We start from the raw sequence: 22,450 nt of genomic DNA, 5'->3' as shown, positions 1-22,450 counted from the left end.
GTTTTTTTGTTTTAATATAAACAGTGCCACACTGGATGTTCTTGTGTGTGTGTATGTATGTGTGTGTTTACACACACACACGAGTGTATCTGTTGGGTAAACTGGAATTTGAATTGCTGGGTTGTAGAGCCTGTGCATTTGCAGTTTTCACAGAGTTACATTGCCCTCCAAGAACATTGCACCAGTTTATCCTTCTACACCAAATATTACGAGAGTCCCTGTTTCCCCTGCAGCAAGTTTTAAAACTGAAAAATAACTGTATTTTGAGATACATGTCTCTGTGGCCCTGCACTCTCCTGAGCCCTTCAGAAGCTCTCGTTTCAGTGCAACAGGCCCTTCAGAGCTGCTTAAATGTCTTTTCCCCAGCATCAAAAGCTATTGCTGCTTTTTATTGCCTGTGTGCTTCCCTCCTCTATTGCCTCGTAACCCACCAGCCTCCAGAAAATCAATTCTGAGCCCTCTTCTGAGTTCTCTGTCCCCAGATCAATGAGGAAATTTCTGTGAAGCACCTTCCGTCTACGGAGCCTGACCCTCACGTCGTCCGTATCGGCTGGTCCCTGGACTCCTGCAGCACCCAGCTAGGTAAGGGGAGGTCAGCCAAGCGGTCTAGAGAGTAGAGTGATTACCTCTATCCCTGGATTCTCAAGCTCCCTAAGCTTCTCTTCCTAGCATTAGACTCAAATCGGAGCTAGCCTGAGGTGGAACAGACACAAGGATTAGATATATGCCGCTGCCTGTTTTCAGACATACACGATTCAGCCAGAAGGACCACAGTCATATAACAACCTTTCTACGAAAAATTTATCCTTCTTCTTTTAGGAGAGGCTCCAAAGTTCTCTTTGGAAAACTATTCCCTGTCTTAAAAAAAATATATCAGTTGTCTCCTGTTCTCAAACCATGCTGAAAATAAGTTCCTCAAGCCCCGTTAAGTTCTGTCTGGGATTTTCTGTCCAGGCCTAACCTGGAGTAAGAGGGGAAGCAGAAACCAGTGGGTCCAGGGCTGGTTGGCAGAGAGAGGCAGGGGCTGCCTATTGAGAGATTCTGAATTTTCGCAGGACCCCATGCCTGAGTGGGGTCAGAACCAAGTGACTGATTTCAATGACCACTGCTGAGACTTTCTGCCTTGGTCATATAAATATTCTGATTATGAAAATAATCTTTGCTCCTTGTAAAAATTCAGGCCATACAGAGAGGGGAAAAATGAAAATCATCCTAAACCTGCGAGATAACAACCAGCATCAACATTTTCATCTACAGTCTTGTGGACGATTGTCCACAACTGGGTCACACCATGGGTACTATTTTGTAACCTGATTTCTTTTTCCTGCTTAATATATGGTAGGCATATTTTTGTAAATAAGTATAGCTTTTTGACCACTGCATAGTTTTTGATTTTATAGTTGTATCACTTATTTATAAATGTTTTGTAGATCACTTAAATTGATTGCAAATTTTTGCTGCTGAACACTTAGCTGTCCTTGTGTGTAATTGGTCTGACTGTTTGCTTAAGACTGGTCCATAAAAGTAGAAATGCTAGGTCAAAAGGCTTATATAGTTTTCATTTTGATACGTATTAGCACTTTTTATTTAAGACTCATGTCTCATTTTATCTTTGTCTCAATTTTGAGTTGTAAGGGGTCGGTAGTTAATACAGATGAAGATAGAAAGCCCAGAAAGGTCAATCAGATGTCCAGGGTCACACAGCTGGTTTGTATAAGAATTGGGCCTGGAATTCATGCTTGTTGGCTCCTGCTTTTCTGGCAGGATGCTCCTTGGGTTCTTGGCCCAGGATCTCTATATAACCCAGATGTCAGCCAGGGCTCTTGGAATCTCAGTCAGGTCGCTTCAGTCCCTAGTACTATAGCTTAAGGAAATCCTTTACCTTTCCTAGGGGTTAGACCTCATAGAAGCAAAACCCAGCCCCTTTACTGATTTCTGCCAAAACCTACTGGCACCAAAAATTGATGCCATTAGTAGACTTGACTGCATGTTGTCACAGGGAAGGGTTACATCTCAGCAGAGTGCATTCCTCCATCCCGGCTTCTCTCTTCCCCTCCTCCCTTTCTTTCTAAGTTCTCCCTTTCTGTGCAGAGCAGTTCAGTTCACCTCCTACTCCCAGACTTAACACCTAAGCCCATCAAGCCCTCAGGAGTTCTGCATAACAAAGGGCTTCTTTTAACAGAACCTTCCTTATCTTTCTCCCCAAAAAGTATCTGTTTAATAAAACTAGTAAAGAAAATGATTTTCTTCTTTAAAAGTATGTGACTACCATAAAGGCTGTTGTGACCATGGCAGGTTTAACCTGCCTTTGCCTATTTCTTCCTTCAGGCGAAGAGCCTTTCTCCTATGGCTATGGAGGCACTGGGAAGAAGTCCACCAATAGCCGGTTTGAAAACTACGGAGACAAGTTTGCAGAGAATGATGTGATTGGCTGCTTTGCGGTGAGTGCTGGCAGCCTGTGGGAATTGGCAGAGCCAAATGTTGGTCCTATCAGATGGACCTGCAGACACTTCTTTTTCATAATAACTCTGTCCATTGTCTGCCCCGTCCAGCCACTCTCGCCATAGCTCTTTGTCTCTCTTTGGCAGACTGAAATGTTTGCTGTCATTTTGTGCAAAATTCTGCCATTCTACTCCCTCTGGTCTTTTGTACAAAGCTGTCAGATGGTATTCTGAAGAGGTTTGAGGACGTCAGGTGTGCACAGCCTTCCCTCCATTCCTAGATACCAGAGTGACATTTTCTAAACCCAGGAATTTCTTATCTTTCTTTGCTATGGAATAGCTTATCTGCTCTCGAAGGCATTGGTGGTGGCTCTTGCCCCACTTTGGCATCATCTCATCCCAAAACTTCTTCCTTCTTTCACATCATGTTGGTTGAGCCAGGCATCCTCCAGTGCACTGCCTTCTAGGAGGGCCGGGGTGGATGCAAAACACAAGATAGGGTGCCTAAATTGCTGCAAGCTTCAGTCCCCGAGAGCAGTGACCGACACTCACAGTGCTATGGAATGTGGCTGTCCACTCTGGGGCCAGACTCTGCACACCCAGTCCCTGCTCTGCCACTCAGAGCTGTGGGCACCTTACCTGCCCTGCATTTCAGTCTCCTCTAAATGAGAATCTTTGCACCTCCCTCAGAATTCTGTGTGGGCTCATTAAGTTCATCCTTTAGAAGCGCTTAACGGCAGTGCTTGGCACACAGTAAGTGCTCAGTAAATACTACTTAATACTGTTATTATTATCATGAGGAGTTATGGATGTTTTTTAAATGGGCCATGAGGCCCCAGGAAGGAGTTGCTACCCAGGTGGATGCTTCATCTTATTCTCTCTCCCTCCTTCATATTTGCACACATGTACTCTCCCCCCCCCCCTTTTTTTTTAACTTAAAGAAAAACTGTAATAATTCTCGAAGAGTCTTGCCCAGATTCTAACATTTGCCACGTTTGCTTTACCATTTTCTCAAATATATGTATGGTTTTCATCTGGCCTATTTGAGAGTAGGTTGCCTACCTTATGTCTTTATTCCGTAATACTTCAGCATGCATTTCTTAAGGATAAAGCTATTATCTTAACCACAGTACAGTTATCAAATTTAACATTGATGTAATGCTGTTATCTACTCCACAGTCCACATTCAAATTTTGTCAGTTGTCTCAACAATATCCCCTAGAGGGATTTTGTTACTGGTTCAGGATCCAGTCCAGGCTCATGTATTGCATTCTCTTGTCATGTCTTTTTAGTCTGAAATAGTTTCTCAGTCTTCTTTTGTCTTTCTTGACCTCATTATCCTTTTAATAAAAAACATATTCTCTCATATAAAAATTAACCATGTTTATACTCTACAAATTGTTCTAAACCTTGCATTTTTTCCATTTAACAGTAAATGTTGGCTGTCTTTACTTGTCTGCACATAACATAGATCTAGCTCAATTAAAAACATTTTTGAATAGTTAATAAATTCACAGGTTTCCAGAAATATCAAGAAATATAAAAAGGTATGTAGTGTAAAGTCTTCTTCAACTTCTTCCCTGTCCATGCATTGTTCACACACACCCTCCTGACACGTGAACCCACTGGTACTCAGGATTTCTTTATCCAAATGCAAGAAGGATGAATGTTACTATTCTTCTTTTACACAAAAGCTAGCATATTATACGTGTTATTCTGCATCTTTTTTTGCTTAATTATAGAGAGATATTTTTATGTCACTACCTAGAGGACTTCTTTGTTTGATGTAGTCTGTAGTCATTATGTGGATCTACCATACTTCCATAATAAGTCCTCTGTTAGTGGACCTTGGCTTAGTTTCTTACCTTTTTACTTAGTGACTGCCTAGTAGTCTGATGCAGGCATCAATTTACCCTGGTTTAATTTAGCCAGTCTTCTGTTGGTGGACCCGAAAGTTATTTGCTGGAATGGTCAATGCTGCAGTGACAGCTCATCTGTTTCCCACTTACCAGAACATCTTGGCGATCTTTTTGTGTCTCCACACATGGATCCCCTCTGTGATTTAGTGTCTGCCACTTTCCCGTTGGAGCACAGTTAGCAGTGCTGGGGTGAGCAATTATACATATATTTTTGCATTCTTGTGGGAATATAGTTGTAGTGTTTATTCCAGAAAGCATAACTTCTGGGTCAAAAATGTATTTTTAAATTTTGATAGCTGCCACCAAGACTGCACTCCAGAGAGATTGCAGCAGTTTAACATGGCATCCGTGTGTGACAGTGTTCCCCAAACTCTGTCCCATCTGAACGTCAGGTTCTGTGAGTGTGTTGCAGTTTGGAACTCTAGGTCTTGACTCGTGCTTCAACCAGATCATCTCTATTTCTGTTTTTAAGATTCCATCTGCAATTTCCTTTGTTCAAAGGATGCCATAACTTTTTAAAAGGCTCAAGTGAGGGATTGGAAGAGGTATGAAAATCAGTGACCTGAGGGAGAACGTTTGTGTCAGATCTTGAGTTCTCAACATTCACAAAACAAAAAGGACAAAGGGTCCTTGCAGGTAGAGAGAATAGTGCGCATAACCCATGTCAGCAAACCGTAGGGAGTGTAATGCTTGGACCTCAGAAATGACACAGGGAGATGTGAGAGATGAGGCTACGAAAATGGCCCACTCTGAATAACGCCAGGCTTAAGGACTTTGGGTCTTTAGACCCCAGACTGGCCGCGGGAGTGACACGACTACATTAGCCTTTTGGTGGTGGATTTATCAGTTGACGGTGCTGGTTTATGTACAGTATGGTAAGTTCCTTAGTGAAGCTGGTGACCATAAGGACGGTTAACCCCCACAATGTTCATTTCCATGTTAGAATACAGGTGACCTGGGCCACTCTTGCTCAGGTGAGAAGACGTGGCAGGGACATTGGGGCAGGATTCAGTCTGGGAAATGTTCATGTGTCTGCTCTGAGTGGGCTGGACCTGTGTGGGCTCTTAGAAGTGAATAGATAAAAAGGACTGTATAGAGCTGCACCCAGTGAGCACTGACATGGGTGGTGAGGAAGCTCCTTGCAGGGAGGGGCTTTCACTGCTTCTTAAAGGGCAAGTCCCAAGGTGGTCTCCCCATTCAAGAGGGAAAGACTACCACGTCTTGTACTCTTTTATCAGGAACTTGACTTGTACTGAGCTTCAGTCTTCGATCTGATCCTAAGTTTCGAGTCTCCCGTTTAGTTATAAACCTTTACCCTGCAGCTAAAGTGATCTTTCTGAAAAACAGTTTTGACCAGGCCACTCCTGTTCGAAACAAGTCAGGGGCTCTGATCTGCCATCAGCACGAAGTCCAAACTCTGGAGGTGAGAGAGAGCCTCTCACACACTGAGGGCAGGGACCATATCTCCTCCCCACCCCTTCAGCCCAGCACAGTGGCTGGCATCTTGGGGCAGTAGCTCCCATTCATCGTATGCTCACTGTGTAGTAAACTCACTAACCCACTTAATCCTCAGAACGACCTTATGCAGTATAGATTCTTATCATGGCCCCCCTTTTTTGATAAGGAAATTGAAGATGAAATAACTGGGCCACACAGTTAGTAAATGGTAGAGCTGAAGCAGTCCACCTTCCAAAATAGCATCTTAACCACAAACTTGAGCTGTTCAGTAGAAACTCAGTAAATAGTTGAATGAGTGAGTATGGTCCCTGCCTGGCTCTCCAGCTGTACCTGAAATGACTTCCCCTCATCCTTTTTGCTTCAGCCACTCTGACCCTGTGTTTTCTCACTGCCAGGTTTGTACACAGATAACACTTCTCTTTAGGACTCTCTCCTCCTACCCCAAAGTTGGCTCATTTCTGTTTATTGTTCAGGACTTGGCTTACAGATCCCCTCCTCAGAGTCTTGCTCCTGTGTAGGTGCTCTTACTGCATTAGGATCGTGTCCTTGTCTAATTCCCCACTAGGCCCTGACTTCTGTTGGGCCCAGATCACTGTAGATGTGCACGAGGAAGAGCGGGAACTTGGGGAACAAGTATGGGACAAACAAGTGAATGCCTTTGTAGAGCTGGGCTTGACTTAAAAGGCCCTGCCCTGGCTTTCTTTCCCTCTGTTATCTTCACAGACTGCCCTTGCTGGGGTTGAGGACAGACAAGATCGCCTTTTCCTTTATTTTCATCTCAGGCTAGGCACAAGACTCAGATACTTTGGAGCTTCCTAAAATTATGTGCTTTACGCCCACCAGCTTTTGGGTCTTGGGCAAGGAGAGCTTTGGGCTGCACATTCTCTTAGCTGTTCCCAGGTGCTGCCTGTCATACCTGTGTGTTAGGGAAGAATGCATTTCAGTCTGGGAAGCTGGCTGTATTTCCACTCCCTGCATCTGCTCTCTCTGACTTGTGGCTCCCAGTGCCTTAAGCTGAGTGTTGGCAATTATCTTCCTTTGCCTTTTTCTCCTAGGACTTTGAATGTGGAAACGATGTGGAACTTTCCTTCACCAAGAACGGAAAGTGGATGGGCATTGCCTTCCGAATCCAGAAGGAAGCCTTAGGGGGTCAGGCCCTCTACCCTCATGTCCTGGTGAAGAATTGTGCAGTGGAGTTTAACTTCGGGCAGAGGGCGGAGCCCTACTGTTCTGTCCTCCCGGGCTTCACCTTCATCCAGCACCTTCCCCTGAGTGAGCGGATCCGGGGCACCGTCGGACCAAAGAGCAAGGCGGAGTGTGAGGTGAGTGGGCCTGGAAGACTGAATTGGTGGCTGCCTCTCCAGAGCCACATTGCTGCCAAGGCAGAGGGGAGGCACTTGGCAGCTGGATATGGTGAAAGCAATACAACCGCGCTGTGTAACCTGGGGGCAAGGGGCCTCTTCCCTTGGCTCCTCAGGGCTGGACTCAGAGTTGAAAGCTGCTGTGAGAGTGAGGCAAGGGTTGTGGGTGGCTTAGGCCGGAGAGGGAGGGGATAAGGTAAGAGACCTAAATCTTGGAAAAGTTCCAAAAGGAAATTGCGACGCTACTCCTTTGGTGAGGTCAGAATCTTGGAAAAGGAGACTTTCCTCCCAGCAGAAAGGATGTGAAGGTACTTCCTGGTGAGTGCATTCTTGAAGGAGGTTGTACAATTCCACAGTCCCACCCAAGACTGAGAACAAGAATGACAGCTGGCCTTGGGGGTGATTTCGCTGCAGAAGCTACGCTGGTGATCTTTGTACTCAAAATAATGTTTTTTCTGATATATAAGTGATTTTGTGTTTATTCTAGAAAATTAGGAAGTAAAATAAAATTAGTTTCCCATAATTCAGCCATCTGCAAATAAGTTTACTTTTAAGGTTTGAAGTTTATTCTATTCTTTTTGCTATGCTAGGTGCATGTTTTATACACACACACATTTATAATTGAGATCTTATGGTATAAGCATTTTGACATCCTGCCCTTTTCACTTACCATTATTTTATTAGCTTTATCTCACCACGTGAACACCTCTTTTTAAACTCACTTTTAATGGCTTCACAAGCTAACCATTTCCCTCTTGTTGGGCATTTAGGTTGCATCTAGTGTTGCCCAAATTCTAAATGTACTGATTAGATACAATGCTCGTCTTTGTGCATACAGTCTGTCCCCATTTCAGGCTCCAAGAAGGTCGTGACACATCTCGTGCCCACTTTGTGGGCCAGCCTTAGTGCACGGCCATCGTGGGCCTTTTCCTGTCAGAGGCCACTTAATCCTACCTGAACAAAAATGTAAATACTCATGATAACAGTGCTTGATTTTGTCCTCACACTGTGCCAGACCCTCTGCTGAAAGTCTGACAAGACTCATTTCTTTGAATCCTAATAGCAATGCTGTGAGGTAGACGCTACTGTTGCTCGCATTTCCCAGTGGTGGCCACGAGGTTTAGAGTCACCCTTGTGGTTACCAGCGACTCAGGGTGGTGCCAGGCTGCCATACCACACACTGCTGCTGCTTCACAGTGTTCCTCTCCGTCTTGTTTTTGCAGATTCTGATGATGGTGGGCCTGCCCGCTGCTGGTAAGACCACGTGGGCCATCAAACATGCAGCCTCCAACCCCTCCAAGAAGTACAACATCTTGGGTACCAATGCCATCATGGATAAGATGCGGGTAAAGACAGCCCCTAGTCTCTCCTTATCCACCTCCCACCCCACTGAGGGCTGCCCTGCAACCAGGACCACCCACCCTTCACCACCCCCTGCCCACAGGTGATGGGCCTACGCCGGCAGCGAAACTATGCTGGCCGCTGGGACGTCCTGATCCAGCAGGCCACCCAGTGCCTCAACCGTCTCATCCAGATCGCCGCCCGCAAGAAACGCAACTACATCCTAGATCAGGTATTTGCTGCTGACCATCATGCCCCAGGAGAGGGAAGGGGCCTGTTGGGTGCCTGGAAATTCTCCAGTCCTTTTATTTCTTCCGCATAATGCTCTTGGACTACAGTGACGGTCAGGGGGTTGGCCATACATGATGGTGAAGTCCCAGACTCTTAGCACAGTTCTCTGAGCCCAGTCTGTGGGTGAGGTCTGTGGCCATGATTCAGGCCTAGCTCAGGCTCTTAGCAGCCCAGAAGAACATCATCAGGTGAGAGCTATTTAGTGAAATGGAAAGGGCCTGGATTTCTGAGCCCCAGACCTGGGCTTGAATTTCAGCTCTGCCACTTCCTAGCTGTGTGCCTGGGCAGCTGACCTCATCCTCTGAATCTCAGTCTCCTGGTGTCTAAAATGGAGATTGTAATGGGGTCCACATACTTTACACAGGGCCTGGCACAAAGTAGCTGGAGGTTGTTGTTAATTACTTTACAGAATAGGTATGACCCAGCTTCTCTTAACGTTTTTTTTTTTTTTTTTTTTTGAGGAAGATCAGCCCTGAGCTAACATCCATGCCAATCCTCCTCTTTTTGCTGAGGAAGACTGGCCCTGAGCTAACATCTATTGCCAATCCTCCTTTTTTTCCCTTTTTCTCCCCAAAGCACCAGTAGATAGTTGTATGTCATAGTTGCACATCCTTCTAGTTGCTGTATGTGGGACCCGGCCTCAGCATGGCCCGACAAGTGGTGTGTCGGTGTGCGCCCAGGATCCAAACCCAGGCCGTTAGTAGTGGAGTGCACGCACTTAACCACTAAGCCACGGGGCTGGCCCCTTTTAGCATGTTTTTATCACAGTCAGGTACATCTCTAAGTCACATGTTTTCTAACTGCATTTCAATTAAGAGTAGGGTTCTGGTGATCTGGGAACCTTGGAAATTAAACACAGAATTTTGTGTGCTGGTGCAGATGTGTCCTTTTGTAAAAAATGGCAATTTTGAGTTAGGATAGGAAGGTCGTCTATGGCTTTCAGCATTCTCAAAAGTATGAGTGATCCAAACGTGGTTAAGGATCCCTGTCTCAGAGTAATGAGTTCCTCATGTCTACCGCCTGTGATGCGTCACTCTTGACATTTGTCCTGAAAGCTTTCTCAAGTAGCGGATCCTATATTTGGGGATCTGTGAACAAGCCTCTGTTCCCCTTAGCCTTGTGTTTGTGCTTTCTTAAAAACCTGAGTGTGCAAATATGTAAACTAAGTAGCACCCCTCCACTCCCCGCAGCCTTACTGGAGTGCCTTCCATAAGTATAGCCCTGGGTACTTAGTTACCATGAGTTCAAAGGGCTCCTGATGAGGGTGGAGCTGGTGATGGTGGTTGGCTCATCAGAAAGGTGGTTGGAAACTCCAGGGGACCAAGTTGCTTTTGCATAGAGTGAGCATCTTATGCAAAACAGTTGAGCAGGAGCTTCTGGGGTTGGTGAACATGTGGAGATGTTGGGAGAGTGGTGTGCTCAGAGAGCATGGAAGCTCCGCTCCCCTTCCTACATACCTGCCCAATGCATTTCTTCGATCTGGCTGTTCCTAAGTTATATCCTTTTATAATAAACTAGTAATCTAGTGTTTACAGTTGACAAAATGATGCCTCATATTCAACATTTGAAAGGAACACATAGAAAGCACTTAGTTGTTAAAGACAAAAAGAAAAAAGGCTATTGATTGGTGATAGTTCTTCATGATAGACCAATTAATTTAAATGATCCTGCCAAGCAGTTAGGTGTTGGGAGTGGAAGCCTGTGGTTTGCTGATGAAACAGCCATGCTAGAAAAACTAAAAGTTGGCCAAGGCTGTGCTACACCTTGGCACTCTTATGTCATGGTGGAGATGTGAGATTTGCTCTGGGTTCTGCTTTTCTGGAAAGTGGACGTGAAAAGGTGTACTTTAATCCAGTGACCAATGCTGCAACCATGAGATTGAGCCCTGATGACACACATTTGTGAAGAAGACAGGACATGATCCCATAATACTAAATTTTGATAAAAACAATTAATTGGGCTAATGTTTACAATAAATTTATTTCTGGGAAAAAAAACAAGCATTTGAGCACAGGATAGTCCAAGAGCCAGCCAGGGTTACTGGACTATCAATAATGTGTACAGCCAGCCTTCTTCTCCTTTGAAGACTTTGTTTTTTAACCCCGGCCTCACTTTGCCCCGGTCTTCTTGTCAGGGCATTTTGGAATTGTAGTCCACCTTGGCCCCACTGGGACTCAGTGTCCTGAAAGGTAGAGCAGTGGTGATGTTGTAACACTCTGAGGATTCCTTTTTTTGGATACCCCACCAAGTATTCTCTGCCTGTCTTTTTCTCAGTTTGCTGGTTAAATCAGCTGTGAAAACCATTTCAAATATGTGGCTGAGTGGAGAAGGATTATTAAGATTAGGGGTAGATCATCTTAACGTCTCTGTCCAGCATTTGGAAGTGGGCTTTCTCTGGAGGTCAGGCCCCGACACCTCAGCCAGGCACAGAACAGCTGAGTACTGTAAAGACTTGCTGTTGGCCTTCTCAGCTTGTGCTGGCTTACTCAGGGACAGGGTCCAGGGCTGTACTAGGTGCACTTATGGTCTTCAGAGCTGCTGACCTCCTGGTAGAGGGACATGCAGATCGGGCCAAGTCATCGAGGCCAACAGTGAGGTGAAAGAACCTAAACTCTGAAGGTGGGAGAGGAGGGTTCTCTGGTTAGCCACAGATTGGAGGATTGACATAGGGCCTGAAGCTATAGGTTACTCAGGCCTGGGAATAGGTCTAAGGCCAGCATTTGGCTTAAACCCCAGAAGTGGCTTCCAGAAAACTCTGGGTCAGAGAGAGAGAGAGTGTGTGTGTGTCTGTGTGTGTGTGTGTGTGTGTGTGTGTAGAAGATTCAGAGCAGGCCCCTGGCCAGATTCTGGCACTTCCCACCCCAACAGCTTTGGCAGTGAGGGATACGGTGATGCATAGCTCTCTCCTGAGCTAGATGGAACTTCAGAGCGGAGACCAGTACCACAGGCAATGTCTCTGCAATCCCTGGATCTCAGCCCAGGGCTGGCTTTCCCCTTCTCTGGTTTTTCCCAAATGGTCAGACCTCCCTGCATTTGGCTCTTCTGGGTCTGCTGTTAGGTAGGTTGGTCTCAGCAATGTCCATCCTTGAGAGGGAAAGAGAATATGCCTGCAGAAGCCAGGCGAGGCCACATGAGCCAAGATTCTGCGTTTGTCTGGCCAGAACCCCAGCTCCTACCCCAGCATGTGTCTTATTGGGCACAAGGTCTCAGGTGTGTTGGGGCTTTGACCTACGTTCCATGATGACCTGAGTATCCTCTTCAGATCATGTGGGTGTTAACAGCTGTGGAACATCTGAGGAGAAAAAAAAAGGAGATGGACCAGAGAGTAAACTGAGGCCACACAGAGGAAAGGAACCTGTCTGAAGTTATGCATTTGATTTACTGGTAGAACACGTCTGTTGACTTCCCAGATGGCCACAGCCCGTAATGGTTGGGACTGTTATGGGAAACTGGGAAAACTTTCTGGAGGTGAGATGCCTGGGCCAGGACATGAAGATGATAAAAAGAATTGAGGCTTTGTCCTGGGGGCAGTGGGGAGCCATGCTCCTGTTTTCATCAGAGAGGGATATGGCTAAATTTGCCTGGCTAGTAAAACATTGACGAGAGAGGAGAAAAGGGAAGTAGGAGTGCTGCAAGTGGCTCTTTGGGGTCCTCTTGCTGGTGGAAAGCCTCCAGATAAGATGCTGCCTGGCCTGTCCCTCGCCTATCAAGGAGCTTTGGGACTGGGTGCAGAGCAGGAGCTGGCAAAGTTGCCCTCCTGGAGTCCTCTGAGAAGACCTCTGCAGGGCCGTGTGTGAGGGCCCCAAACTACCCCTAGAGTTGACTGCAGACTAGGAGTTCCCTTAGGGCTCCAGCAGCCCAGAGCCTGGCCAGGCAGTGATCAGAGGCAGGGCTGGATGTGATGACATGGCCAGCCTCGCCTCAGCTCTCAGAATGGCGATTCTTGTCCTGCTTTACATCCCTATTGACAGGTGCCACGCCTTTGCCTGAAACAGAAACCCAGGGCTAGAGCAGAGGCCCAGAGTAAACGGCCTCTTGTTAGCAGGCGTTGGAGAAGGGGATGTTTGTTTCCTCCACCTTCCCCATCGCCTCTTCCCATCCATTGTTGACACTCTGGCCAGTTCTCTCCCTACACGTGTGCTTCCTTCCACTGGCTTTACTTCACTCTGGGCCCCGAGTGAACTCTTTCATCACCAGCTTTAAGTTTGCTCCTCTGGGATCCAGCCGTGTTTCTCCCGATGCCAGCCTGACCCTGTTGAGCTGTGGATGGGGGCAAGTGAGAGTGGACAGGGGACAGTGGGACTCTTACAGAACTTGGGCTGTGAACAGCCTGCTGTGTTCCTCCCTCACTCCCTCAGACTGTCATACACCAAAACTACTCACACAGCTTCTCTGAGAAATGCAACTCCTGTCCTTTGGCCCACATCGTTGGGGATTGGGGATAGCCAGGGTCAGGGAAACACAGACAGCTCCAGACCTTCATAGAGTCAGCATCTTCAGGCAGGGTGGGACTGGGAGAAGCAGGAGCTAGGCAGAGGGAGCCCACACAGCTGGAAAAGCTGACCTAGCTGTTGTGCTGGTCTCCTAGCAACAGCTGCAAGCAGCCCCCAGTGACCACAGCAGTGCTGGGCCGGCGCACGGGCTCTGACCTCACTGTGTTTGCTGTGGCAACAGCCACTGGCAGCTAACTCCCTTCCCTCCAGGAAAGCCAAGTATTTGCATTTCTGCTGGCATGGTTTAGACGCTCTTCTTCCCTTCCCCAAGCCAAGGAGTAAGGAGAGGGAGGTGCAGTCTTGAAAACCATGGCCAAGAGAGTTCTCAGCACTCAGTTCCAAAGTGCCTGAGGGGCCATCCCTCAGAGTCTAGCCACTTCCCAGGACAGAGGCCTGCTATTTATGAGTCCAGTCTGCTCCACCCCCAGTCGTCCCATCCCATGAAGCTACAGGGATCAGCCCTCTTGGCAATGTTGCTTCCCGTTTCTGTCCCCTCATCAGACATTTACAGGGCAGGTTTGCCCCATGGAAAACCTTCAGGAGGTGTTTATCCATGTCCTCCATGTCCTCAGGGTTCAAAGGAGTCAAAATAGGATCACGTCTTATGGGCAAGCAGCAGTGGGATGGGTTGTCCACAGAATGGTCTAGGGCCACATTCCTCCTGGCACACACCCACTCTGGCTTTTGTGCCGGGAGAAAACCTCATTATTTAACTGGAGGAAGCCAAATTCTATCTTCCTGTGACCAGATGCCACCTTCTGCTTTGCTTTTAGGAATGGAGTCCAGAAAGAGCAGTGGGGAGAGGGACTTGACTTTTCTTCTATAACCTGATGTGCTTTTTACCCATTTGTGGTCCAAGGCCTCTCCTTGGACCAGCGTTCAAAGCCCAGATCACAGCATGTATATGCCTACCATAGACACCCTCTTCCTCCTCCTTCATGAAAGTTGGGACATTTTCCTTGGGGAACAGGGACAAACATCTTAGCCTGGTATGTGTGTAAGGGCCTGTGTCCGGGGGTCTGGTTGGTTTAGAGAACAGCTGCACCCACAACGCAGCTTCCTGTTCTTTGTGTCTTGGAAGAGGATCTCTTATGCCTCATCTTTTCCTAAAACTTAACTTTCCTTAGTCCTTTCCATTGGGAAGGCTCTCCTAGGACAGTGTCAGTCCTGTTGGCCACATTTTCAGATCCACCCTGTGTGTGTTGACTTATTTCCCTGCCACATGCCAGACATTTTCACATCTGCAAATCCTCACCAGAGCCAGGAGAAGGGCGATACGATCCTTGTCTTTCAGATGAAGAAATTTGAGACTCAGGCTACTTAAGTGACTTGTTTACAGTCTCACAAATAGTAGAGGGCACAGCTGGGATTTCAACCCCAAGCTTCTTCCCCAAAGCCTGTGTTCTTTTCACTCCATCTCACTGTCTCTGCCTGTCTGATGGGTAGTCACTATAGCTTGACCTTCCCTTGGTCTGGGTTGCTTCAAGTCAACATTACAGTAAGAATATCCATGGCACCCCACCTAGTGATGACAGTATCAACAGTGGCTCCCATTTGTTGAGTGTTGGCTGTGAGCCTGGCCCTGAGCTAACCAAGGGCTTTTACTCACATGAATTCCTTCAGTCTTAATAGCGACCATATGACGTTCCTACTGTTTTCCCGTTTCAAGGCTTGAGACTCAGTAAATATGCAGTAAGTTGACTTTACAGACAAGCAGGCTGAGGCTCTGAGTGGAAGTCGCTCACCCAGGGCCACACAGGTGTCACGTGGCCAAGTCAGGTTAGAGCTGAGGTTTGCCAAGCCATCCCCCTTTACACTGCCTGCCTCGGTCAGGGCATCTCCCCCTCTGGAAGCTGCCACATAGCCTCCACTCAAGGAGTTTCTCACGCTTGGTCAGTTGCTTTGTGGTCCTTTTCCCACTCAGTCGTCACCAGCCCCAGGAGGGAGGCTTTTCATCCCCGTTTTACAGATGAAGCAACTATAGAGATTGGCCAGAGTGAATTAGTGGCCACACCAGGACTTGATCCTGGACTTTTTCCACGCTGCCAGGCTGTGTCTTCAAAATACACTTTTTTGTCCATTTGTACATACACCTTTACAGATTGTTGCTCCTCTCTGCGGCTTCTCCCCTGAGTCACTGTCAAAGCCACTAAAAGTGTTTAAATGCAGGTATTCTTCATCACTCCAGTTCTGTTGAGTGTGAGTTTGGATAGGGTGGGTGCCCATATAGGTGCCTGGGTTCTACCTCCATAGATTGGGGTTCAGGAAGTCTCAAGTGGGCTTTGGATTTCTCTTTTTTTCAGTAGTGTCCAGATGATGCGGGTGCACAGGCTGAGTCCATGGACCCCTGGGGTCTGACAGATCTGGACCCCAGTTCCAAAGGGCCTCGCCTGTAGGAGGTATATAAATGGAAGCTGTTGTTAGTACTGCTCTCGATCAGATGAGTCCTAGAGCACTGTTCTGTGCCAGCAGCAGCCCAGGACACACTTGCCCATCACCTAGAGGAAGGGAAAGGAACATTGGTAGCAGAGCTGCACGTGGGAACAGCCAGGCTATTGCCTTGTCAGGCTCCTGGGTTAGAAGCTTGTGGGTGAGGCTGATGTTTCAGAGGACTGAGGGAATGAGAGAATCCCAGTGTTGATGAAAACAATCTTAGACAACTGTCAGAGGGGGCTGGTTAATTATGGCATACATTCTATAAATGTTATGCAGCCATTAAAAGAGAACACTGGCACAGAAAAATGTTAGAGAAACATTAAGTGAAAAAACACTTCAAAAGAGTGTATATAGTATGATTCCATTCATGTTAAAATTCACACAGATATTTCTAGAAATAGATAAGAAATTCAATACAGGTCATCTCTGGGAAGTAGGACTGGCAGTAGGCGGATGAAGGGAATCTTACCCTCAACTTCCTACCTTGTACTCTGAATTTTTTACCGTGAGCATATATTACTTTTAGAATGGGGCGGATTGTAAAGTACAATACCAAGAACAAATAGGATCGAAAAGCAAAGCCCACTATCAGGAATCTCTCGTCCTGTGACTGTCAGCAGCCACTTTGCCAAGTCAGTTCATTTTCTGAGGATGGACTCAAGAATCTTAAAAGTGAAGAAGAGCGGTTTCCTGAGTTTCTCTGCTTAGGAGAACTAGTATCTTTTTCTTAGTCCCTGACCTACATAATACCCCACAGAGGAAAAAACCAACTCGTAATGTACCGTCTCTTGCCTCTTCTGTTACCTACCCCTAGACAAATGTTTATGGGTCAGCCCAGAGACGAAAAATGAGACCATTTGAAGGCTTCCAGCGCAAAGCTATTGTAATTTGTCCTACTGACGAGGACCTAAAAGACCGAACAATAAAGCGCACAGACGAGGAAGGGAAGGATGTCCCAGATCACGCGGTCTTAGAAATGAAAGGTAGGAGATGAGCGGTTCCCAGAGGGACATCACCACAGGGGCCTTCAGAGAAAAAGCTCCTTACATGATTTTTCCTTCCCCAACTCCTTGATTATTCTTTCTTTGATCTTGTTCTTTGCTTCTGTCTAGTGCAACTGTGAATGGGGAAGCTGTCCATATGTCTCTGTGGCAGGGTTTTCAGAATAGATGGGGCTGGGGCAGGATGAGGGAGAGGATGTGTGGGAGCAAATGCTGAGAGACCTGCACAGTCACCTGCTTCTGACACCCGCTGGGTGGGCTGACTGAGCAAGCCTCAGTTGCCCCTCTGTAAAAATAGAGATGGTGATTCCACTTGCCTGGGGGTGTTCCCTAGGTGAGGCTGGAGGGACTGTGTATAAACACTGGTTTGGTAGGGCTTAGCCATCTCTTCAAAAAAGGGAGGAGAGGCTCTCTGTCAGAGAAGCCAGGTCGGTCCCCTGTCTCACCTCTGTCACTCACTACTCCAGTCCCTTTCGCCTCTCCCTTCTGGCAGGCCAGTGTCCTGGGGGTGGAAGGGACCAGACCTTGGAAGGTACTGACCCTCTCTCCTTGTTCCCTCTGGGGCCCTCCCTTCCTCCTAGCCAACTTCACATTGCCAGATGTTGGGGACTTCCTGGACGAGGTGCTGTTCATTGAGCTGCAGCGGGAGGAAGCAGACAAGCTGGTGAGGCAATACAACGAGGAAGGCCGCAAGGCTGGGCCACCTCCTGAAAAGCGCTTTGACAACCGAGGCGGTGGTGGCTTCCGGGGCCGTGGGGGTGGAGGCGGTTTTCAGCGCTATGACAACCGGGGCCCCCCCGGGGGCAACCGAGGAGGCTTCCAGAACCGAGGAGGAGGCAGCGGTGGAGGAGGCAACTACCGAGGAGGTAAGATCGCTCACACAGAGCTCTCCCTACTTTTGGTTCCCGGGTCAGGGTTATGCTTTGTGATTGCTTATTCAGTCAGCAGATCAAGTTTCCCTGGCACCAGCTGTGAGCTGAACTCTGATAGATAACCGAGATGAGTCAGATTCTGGGACCTCAGGGAAGCTCTCCCACTGTCCTGCTCCCCCTGGGCATTGCTCCTGAAGCCCTTGCCCATTTGTGTGTCACGTTGCTGTCATTTTTGTGAATCTTCCCCTGCATCTGACCTTGAGCTCCTTGAGAAGAGGGGCCAGACCAAGCTTAACTGCCAGTCCTGGGTTCCAGCTCAGGACCTGATGTAAGACAAATGTTAGGACTATTTTTGGTTTTAAAACAAATGGAGAAACAGGTTTAGGGAGGTTTATTTGCCCAAGATTCGCCCAGTTAAATCCAGAGCAGAGATCAAGTAATCCAAAGCCCAAATTCTTAGTCTCTAAGTTTTGCTGTCTCTGAGGTACAGTGTATGATTATGATTTAACAAGCATGCCCTACACTGTTTCAGTCTTGTGCTAGACGGTTCTGGGGACACAGCCATGACCCAGACAAACACATCACCCTCTAGTGACAGTCCAGAAGGATTCTGGGCTTAATGGGAAAGCCCAAGGGTAGTGTGAGCTCGGGTGATACCTGATCCAGCCTGCGGGGAGCAGGGCTCAGGAAAGGCCTCCTGAGGCACTGATGTCTCAGCTAAGGTCCAGAGGCCAGTAGGAGTTGGCTGGGAGAAGAGGGAATGGTTCCAAGCCCGAGAAACAGCTCCACAAGAGCTCAGGAGAGGCTGGCCCACTTGGCCAAGCCTGAAGAGGACTGCCCCAGGGCTTAGCATTCCTCTTCCTGAACATCTCTTCCAGTTTGTTCCACAGCTGTCGAGATGCTGGGGACACAGTAGAAACCAAGACAGCCCTGATCCTGGGCTCTCAGTCCAGTGAGCAGGACAAACCTGTCACAGAGAGTGATGACTGAGTGTTATCAGGGCTGCATGTGGAGTGCCCAGGGGTCTGGGGAAGCCTAGAGGGGGTGCTGTATTTATTTGCTTGAATTGAGCTGCTGCTCTGTGCCTGGCCGTGCTGGGGCTGCAGCAGTCACCAAAACAGCCCAGGTTGAGGAGGACGAGGCCTCTCTTCTGCTTTCTCCAACACAGGTTTCAACCGTAGTGGAGGTGGTGGCTACAACCAGAACCGCTGGGGTAATAACAGCCGGGATAACAACAACTCCAACAACCGAGGCAGCTACAACCGGGCTCCCCAGCAACAGCCACCACCACAGCAGCCACCGCCACCACAGCCACCACCACAGCAGCCACCGCCACCACCCAGCTACAGCCCTGCTCGGAACCCCCCGGGGGCCAGCAGCTACAACAAGAACAGCAACATCCCCGGCTCGAGCGCCAATACCAGCACCCCCCCCGTCAGCAGCTACAGCCCTCCACAGGTGAGACTGAGCACGCACGTGTGTGTGCCCACGCAGGTGGGGCGGGAGAAATCGCCAGCACGGGCTCTAGCCACAGGTCTCCACTCTTACCTCCAGCCCTGCCCTTCTTTCTCCCTGGCAGTGTTTTTGATTGGGCCAGACTCTAGACGTTCCTAGATCCCTTCCAGACCCAGAGTAAATTCGGGAGCCTACCTGTTCTCCCACCCTCCTCAGAGGGGGTGGACTGTAAGCATTGGTCCCCTCAGCAAGTACATTTCTCCTGGCTGTGTCGCTGGCCTCACTGAATCACCAAGAAAAGCAGTCGATTGGAGTTATGTTTTGCCCAGGCTGGAAGGGGTGGGCCCCCTTGTCTTCAGGATATGGAGACAGGCCCTAAGGTTGGTGAGGACTTGCCCTCTGCCCTAAGTGCTTCACTCCGGAGTGACTCTAGCCTCAGTTCCAGTTCTCAGAATCTCAGAAGCCAGTGCTCAGGCTCTGGTGTGCACAGGCCCCTGTTGACCAGAGCAGGCTCTGTTTATTGCACAGCCGTTTCCTGAGCACCTTCCACGTGCCGGGTCTGGGAACAGCTGCTAGGAGACAGAGGTGAATGGTTCCCAGTCCTGGTCTAACCAGAATATTTCCTAAACAGGAGTTGGGCAGGTACAAATTCAAACCCCAGTCCCACAACATTCTGGTTTTGTGACCTTGGGCAAACAGCTTCACCTCTCTGGACCTCACTTTCCTCATAAAGGACTCGAGTTGTTGGTAGAACTCACTTCTGATGTTTGTTGTGAGGGATGGTGGCCTTATAGCTTTGTGGGCAAGGCTCTGGAACTAGGTGGACCTGGGGTCAAGTCCCAGCTCTGCCACTTCTTAGCTATGTGACTTGGGCCCAGTGATGTCACCTCCCTGAGCCTCAGCTTCCTTCTCTGTAAAATGAGGCTCAGGGGACCTACCTCACAGAGTTGTTGGGGGGTAGATGAGATAATGATGCAGGCTGGACAAGGGAAGTGCTTAGGAAATTGCCACTACTGTTTTCTCAGCAGATCTTCCCCTAACAACTGCCACCGCTTATCGAGTGCCCAGAGGTTTGTGCATAGCTTAATGAATCAGCAAGGCAATCCAAAGGGGTAGTTCTGTTGTCATTCTCCTTTTACAGAAAACAACAACTGGTGTTTCAAGAGGTGCTGTGCGCCTTGCTCCTCCAGGGTCTCAGAGCTGGGGTTAGAGTCCAGAGCATAGCCCTACATCCTACCCTGTCCTCCGTGTCACAGAGCTGACCCACCTCCTTCTCAGCCCTCACACACCCTCCACCAGGGAGGTTCTTTTGTGGGCCCACTGCTCTCTAAGTCCCTTCCTCCCTCCCAGCTGAGCTGGCTATTTCACAGAACCCTGGTTTTTCCCCCTTTCCAGCCAAGTTACAGCCAGCCACCCTACAACCAGGGAGGTTATGGCCAGGGCTACACAGCCCCTCCACCTCCACCTCCACCACCACCTGCCTACAACTATGGGAGCTACGGCGGCTACAACCCGGCCCCCTACACCCCACCACCGCCCCCTACTCCACAGACCTATCCGCAGCCCAGCTATAACCAGTATCAGCAGGTAGGTGTCCAACGGTGGGGTGGGCAATGGAATGGAGAGACTTCCAGGATTCCCGCATGGATATGTATTCCCAGACTCGAGCTTCTGCTTATCCCTAAAAAAAAACGCCTGCTGGCCTCAGGCTGGTGTTCCTCTGGTATAGCCATTCCATTTGGTGAACACTTCTGTACTGGCTGCCAAGTAACTGGTGTCCTAGCCCCTCTCTCCAGTGCAGCAAGCAAAGGGCCTAGCAGGGGCCTCCAAATCCTGCTTCAGCACCATGGCCAGTGTCCATTCTGATTGATTGGTGTTAGGCCGCCAGACCTATTATTGAGTATTTTGAATACGGTATCTAGCTGAACCTGAAAGGGCGTTACGTTGGCAAGCCAGGAGACCTGGGCTTCAGTCTGTAACTGCCCTCCCATGTAGCATCAGGTCAGTCACTTGTCCTCCCAAGGTACCTTGATTTCTCTGTCAGGGGACCACTGTGTCAGCTGTTGTCACTACACCCATCTCTACCCTGGGCAAGAGTGGGGTCGGGAGGAGCTGAATGTGGGTTTGGATGAAAGACAACCTGGAGCTCTTGGTTTCTCTCTCCCCAGTATGCCCAGCAGTGGAACCAGTACTATCAGAACCAGGGCCAGTGGCCGCCGTACTACGGGAACTACGACTATGGGAGCTACTCCGGGAACACACAGGGGGGCACAAGCACGCAGTAGCCAGTGTGCCCCGGAGGCCCCTACCGGCTTCCTCCACCAGCGCCCACCTCGGCCCCCTTGTCTGCCCCCACCGGGTCCCGTGGTGCTGGGGGACGAGTCACCCCAGGGCTGCCTCCCTCCAGCCCACTGCCTCCCCTCTGAGGGGCTTCTCCCCCCACACAGGGCCAGGCATTTTTCTCTGGATTCAAACAGGCAACAATGACCTTTTTATTTTCTGTTTGTCCCCCCATCACCCTCCTCCTCCTCCTCTTCCTCCTTTTTGACTAAAGACCCCTCCTCTCCCTCAGTCATACAGTCAGGCTACAGTGACTAAGGGGAGGACCCCATCCTGTCCACTCGTCCCAGCCCTGCTCCAGCCCCTCAGCTTCCCAGACCCTCATGCAGTTGGTTGTAAATTCTTCCAGGAGCTGTTTTACTGTCTACTTTTCAGGATTAAAAAAAAATCAAAAACTTCAAAAAAAAAAAAAAACACACAAGTTTAAAAAGCAAAATGCAGAGGGAGGAAGCAGTGACAAATATTTTTTTGGTAATTATGCTTTTTTTTTTAATTTTTAGAATTTGTCCATTTTTACTGTGGGTTGGCTGTTGGTATTTCATCAGGATGACCATTTCTTTGCTGAGTTCAGGTGACCGAGGAAGAGCCACACCCTCAAAACAAAACACAAAACAAAACCACAGAATCATCTTTAACCTAACTTTTTATACGATGTCTCAGTTTCCCGTAACTTTGCACACAAGCTTCTGTGTTGAGTTGAATTGTAACTGCTTTTTGTATTTGGAGAGAGTGTGATTATTGAACTTGAAACCTTTTATTCCGGGCGTCTTGGTAGTTTCTGGTGGGATTAAGCGGGTGAGAGGGAAGAAGGGGAGGTGGAAGGGGCTCCTTCCCTTCAGAACATGAAATTTCTCCCACTGCCTGCTCTCCAGAGGTCTCCCAGGTGCCAGACCTAAGGGTTTTTCCTAAGTGATCCTCTGATTATTTTTACTTCCCCTTGACCCATATGTTTTAACAGGATTTTAACAAACTGCACTTATTAAGAAATGTGTTTACCCTGTTTTGTTTTGTTTTCTTTCAATAAATGACATGGCACCTCCTA

General features: G+C 48.4%; 1 protein-coding gene across 5 annotated transcripts in view; it reads left to right on the top strand.

Moving 5' to 3' along the window:
* The window catches only part of HNRNPUL1 (heterogeneous nuclear ribonucleoprotein U like 1), a 35,650-nt gene extending 13,200 nt beyond the window's left edge, over positions 1-22,450 (top strand). For all 5 annotated transcript variants that reach the window (XM_004441572.3, XM_004441569.3, XM_004441571.3 and 2 more), the window contains exons 6-15: positions 483-582; positions 2,329-2,441; positions 6,874-7,140; positions 8,403-8,525; positions 8,624-8,752; positions 16,555-16,723; positions 17,323-17,607; positions 18,782-19,071; positions 20,464-20,655; positions 21,237-22,450. In XM_004441572.3, the coding sequence (XP_004441629.1) occupies positions 483-582; positions 2,329-2,441; positions 6,874-7,140; positions 8,403-8,525; positions 8,624-8,752; positions 16,555-16,723; positions 17,323-17,607; positions 18,782-19,071; positions 20,464-20,655; positions 21,237-21,353 (1,785 nt within the window). In that variant the 3' untranslated portion in view covers positions 21,354-22,450. The remainder of the gene's footprint in view (positions 1-482; positions 583-2,328; positions 2,442-6,873; positions 7,141-8,402; positions 8,526-8,623; positions 8,753-16,554; positions 16,724-17,322; positions 17,608-18,781; positions 19,072-20,463; positions 20,656-21,236) is intronic.

The sequence above is a fragment of the Ceratotherium simum genome, chromosome 33 (assembly GCF_057802395.1).
Source record: "Ceratotherium simum simum isolate JZ-2026a chromosome 33, ASM5780239v1, whole genome shotgun sequence".
In the NCBI taxonomy this organism is placed as follows: domain Eukaryota; kingdom Metazoa; phylum Chordata; class Mammalia; order Perissodactyla; family Rhinocerotidae; genus Ceratotherium; species Ceratotherium simum.
Note: the sequence above shows the minus strand (reverse complement) of the source record. Positions and strands in the feature narration are given on the sequence as shown.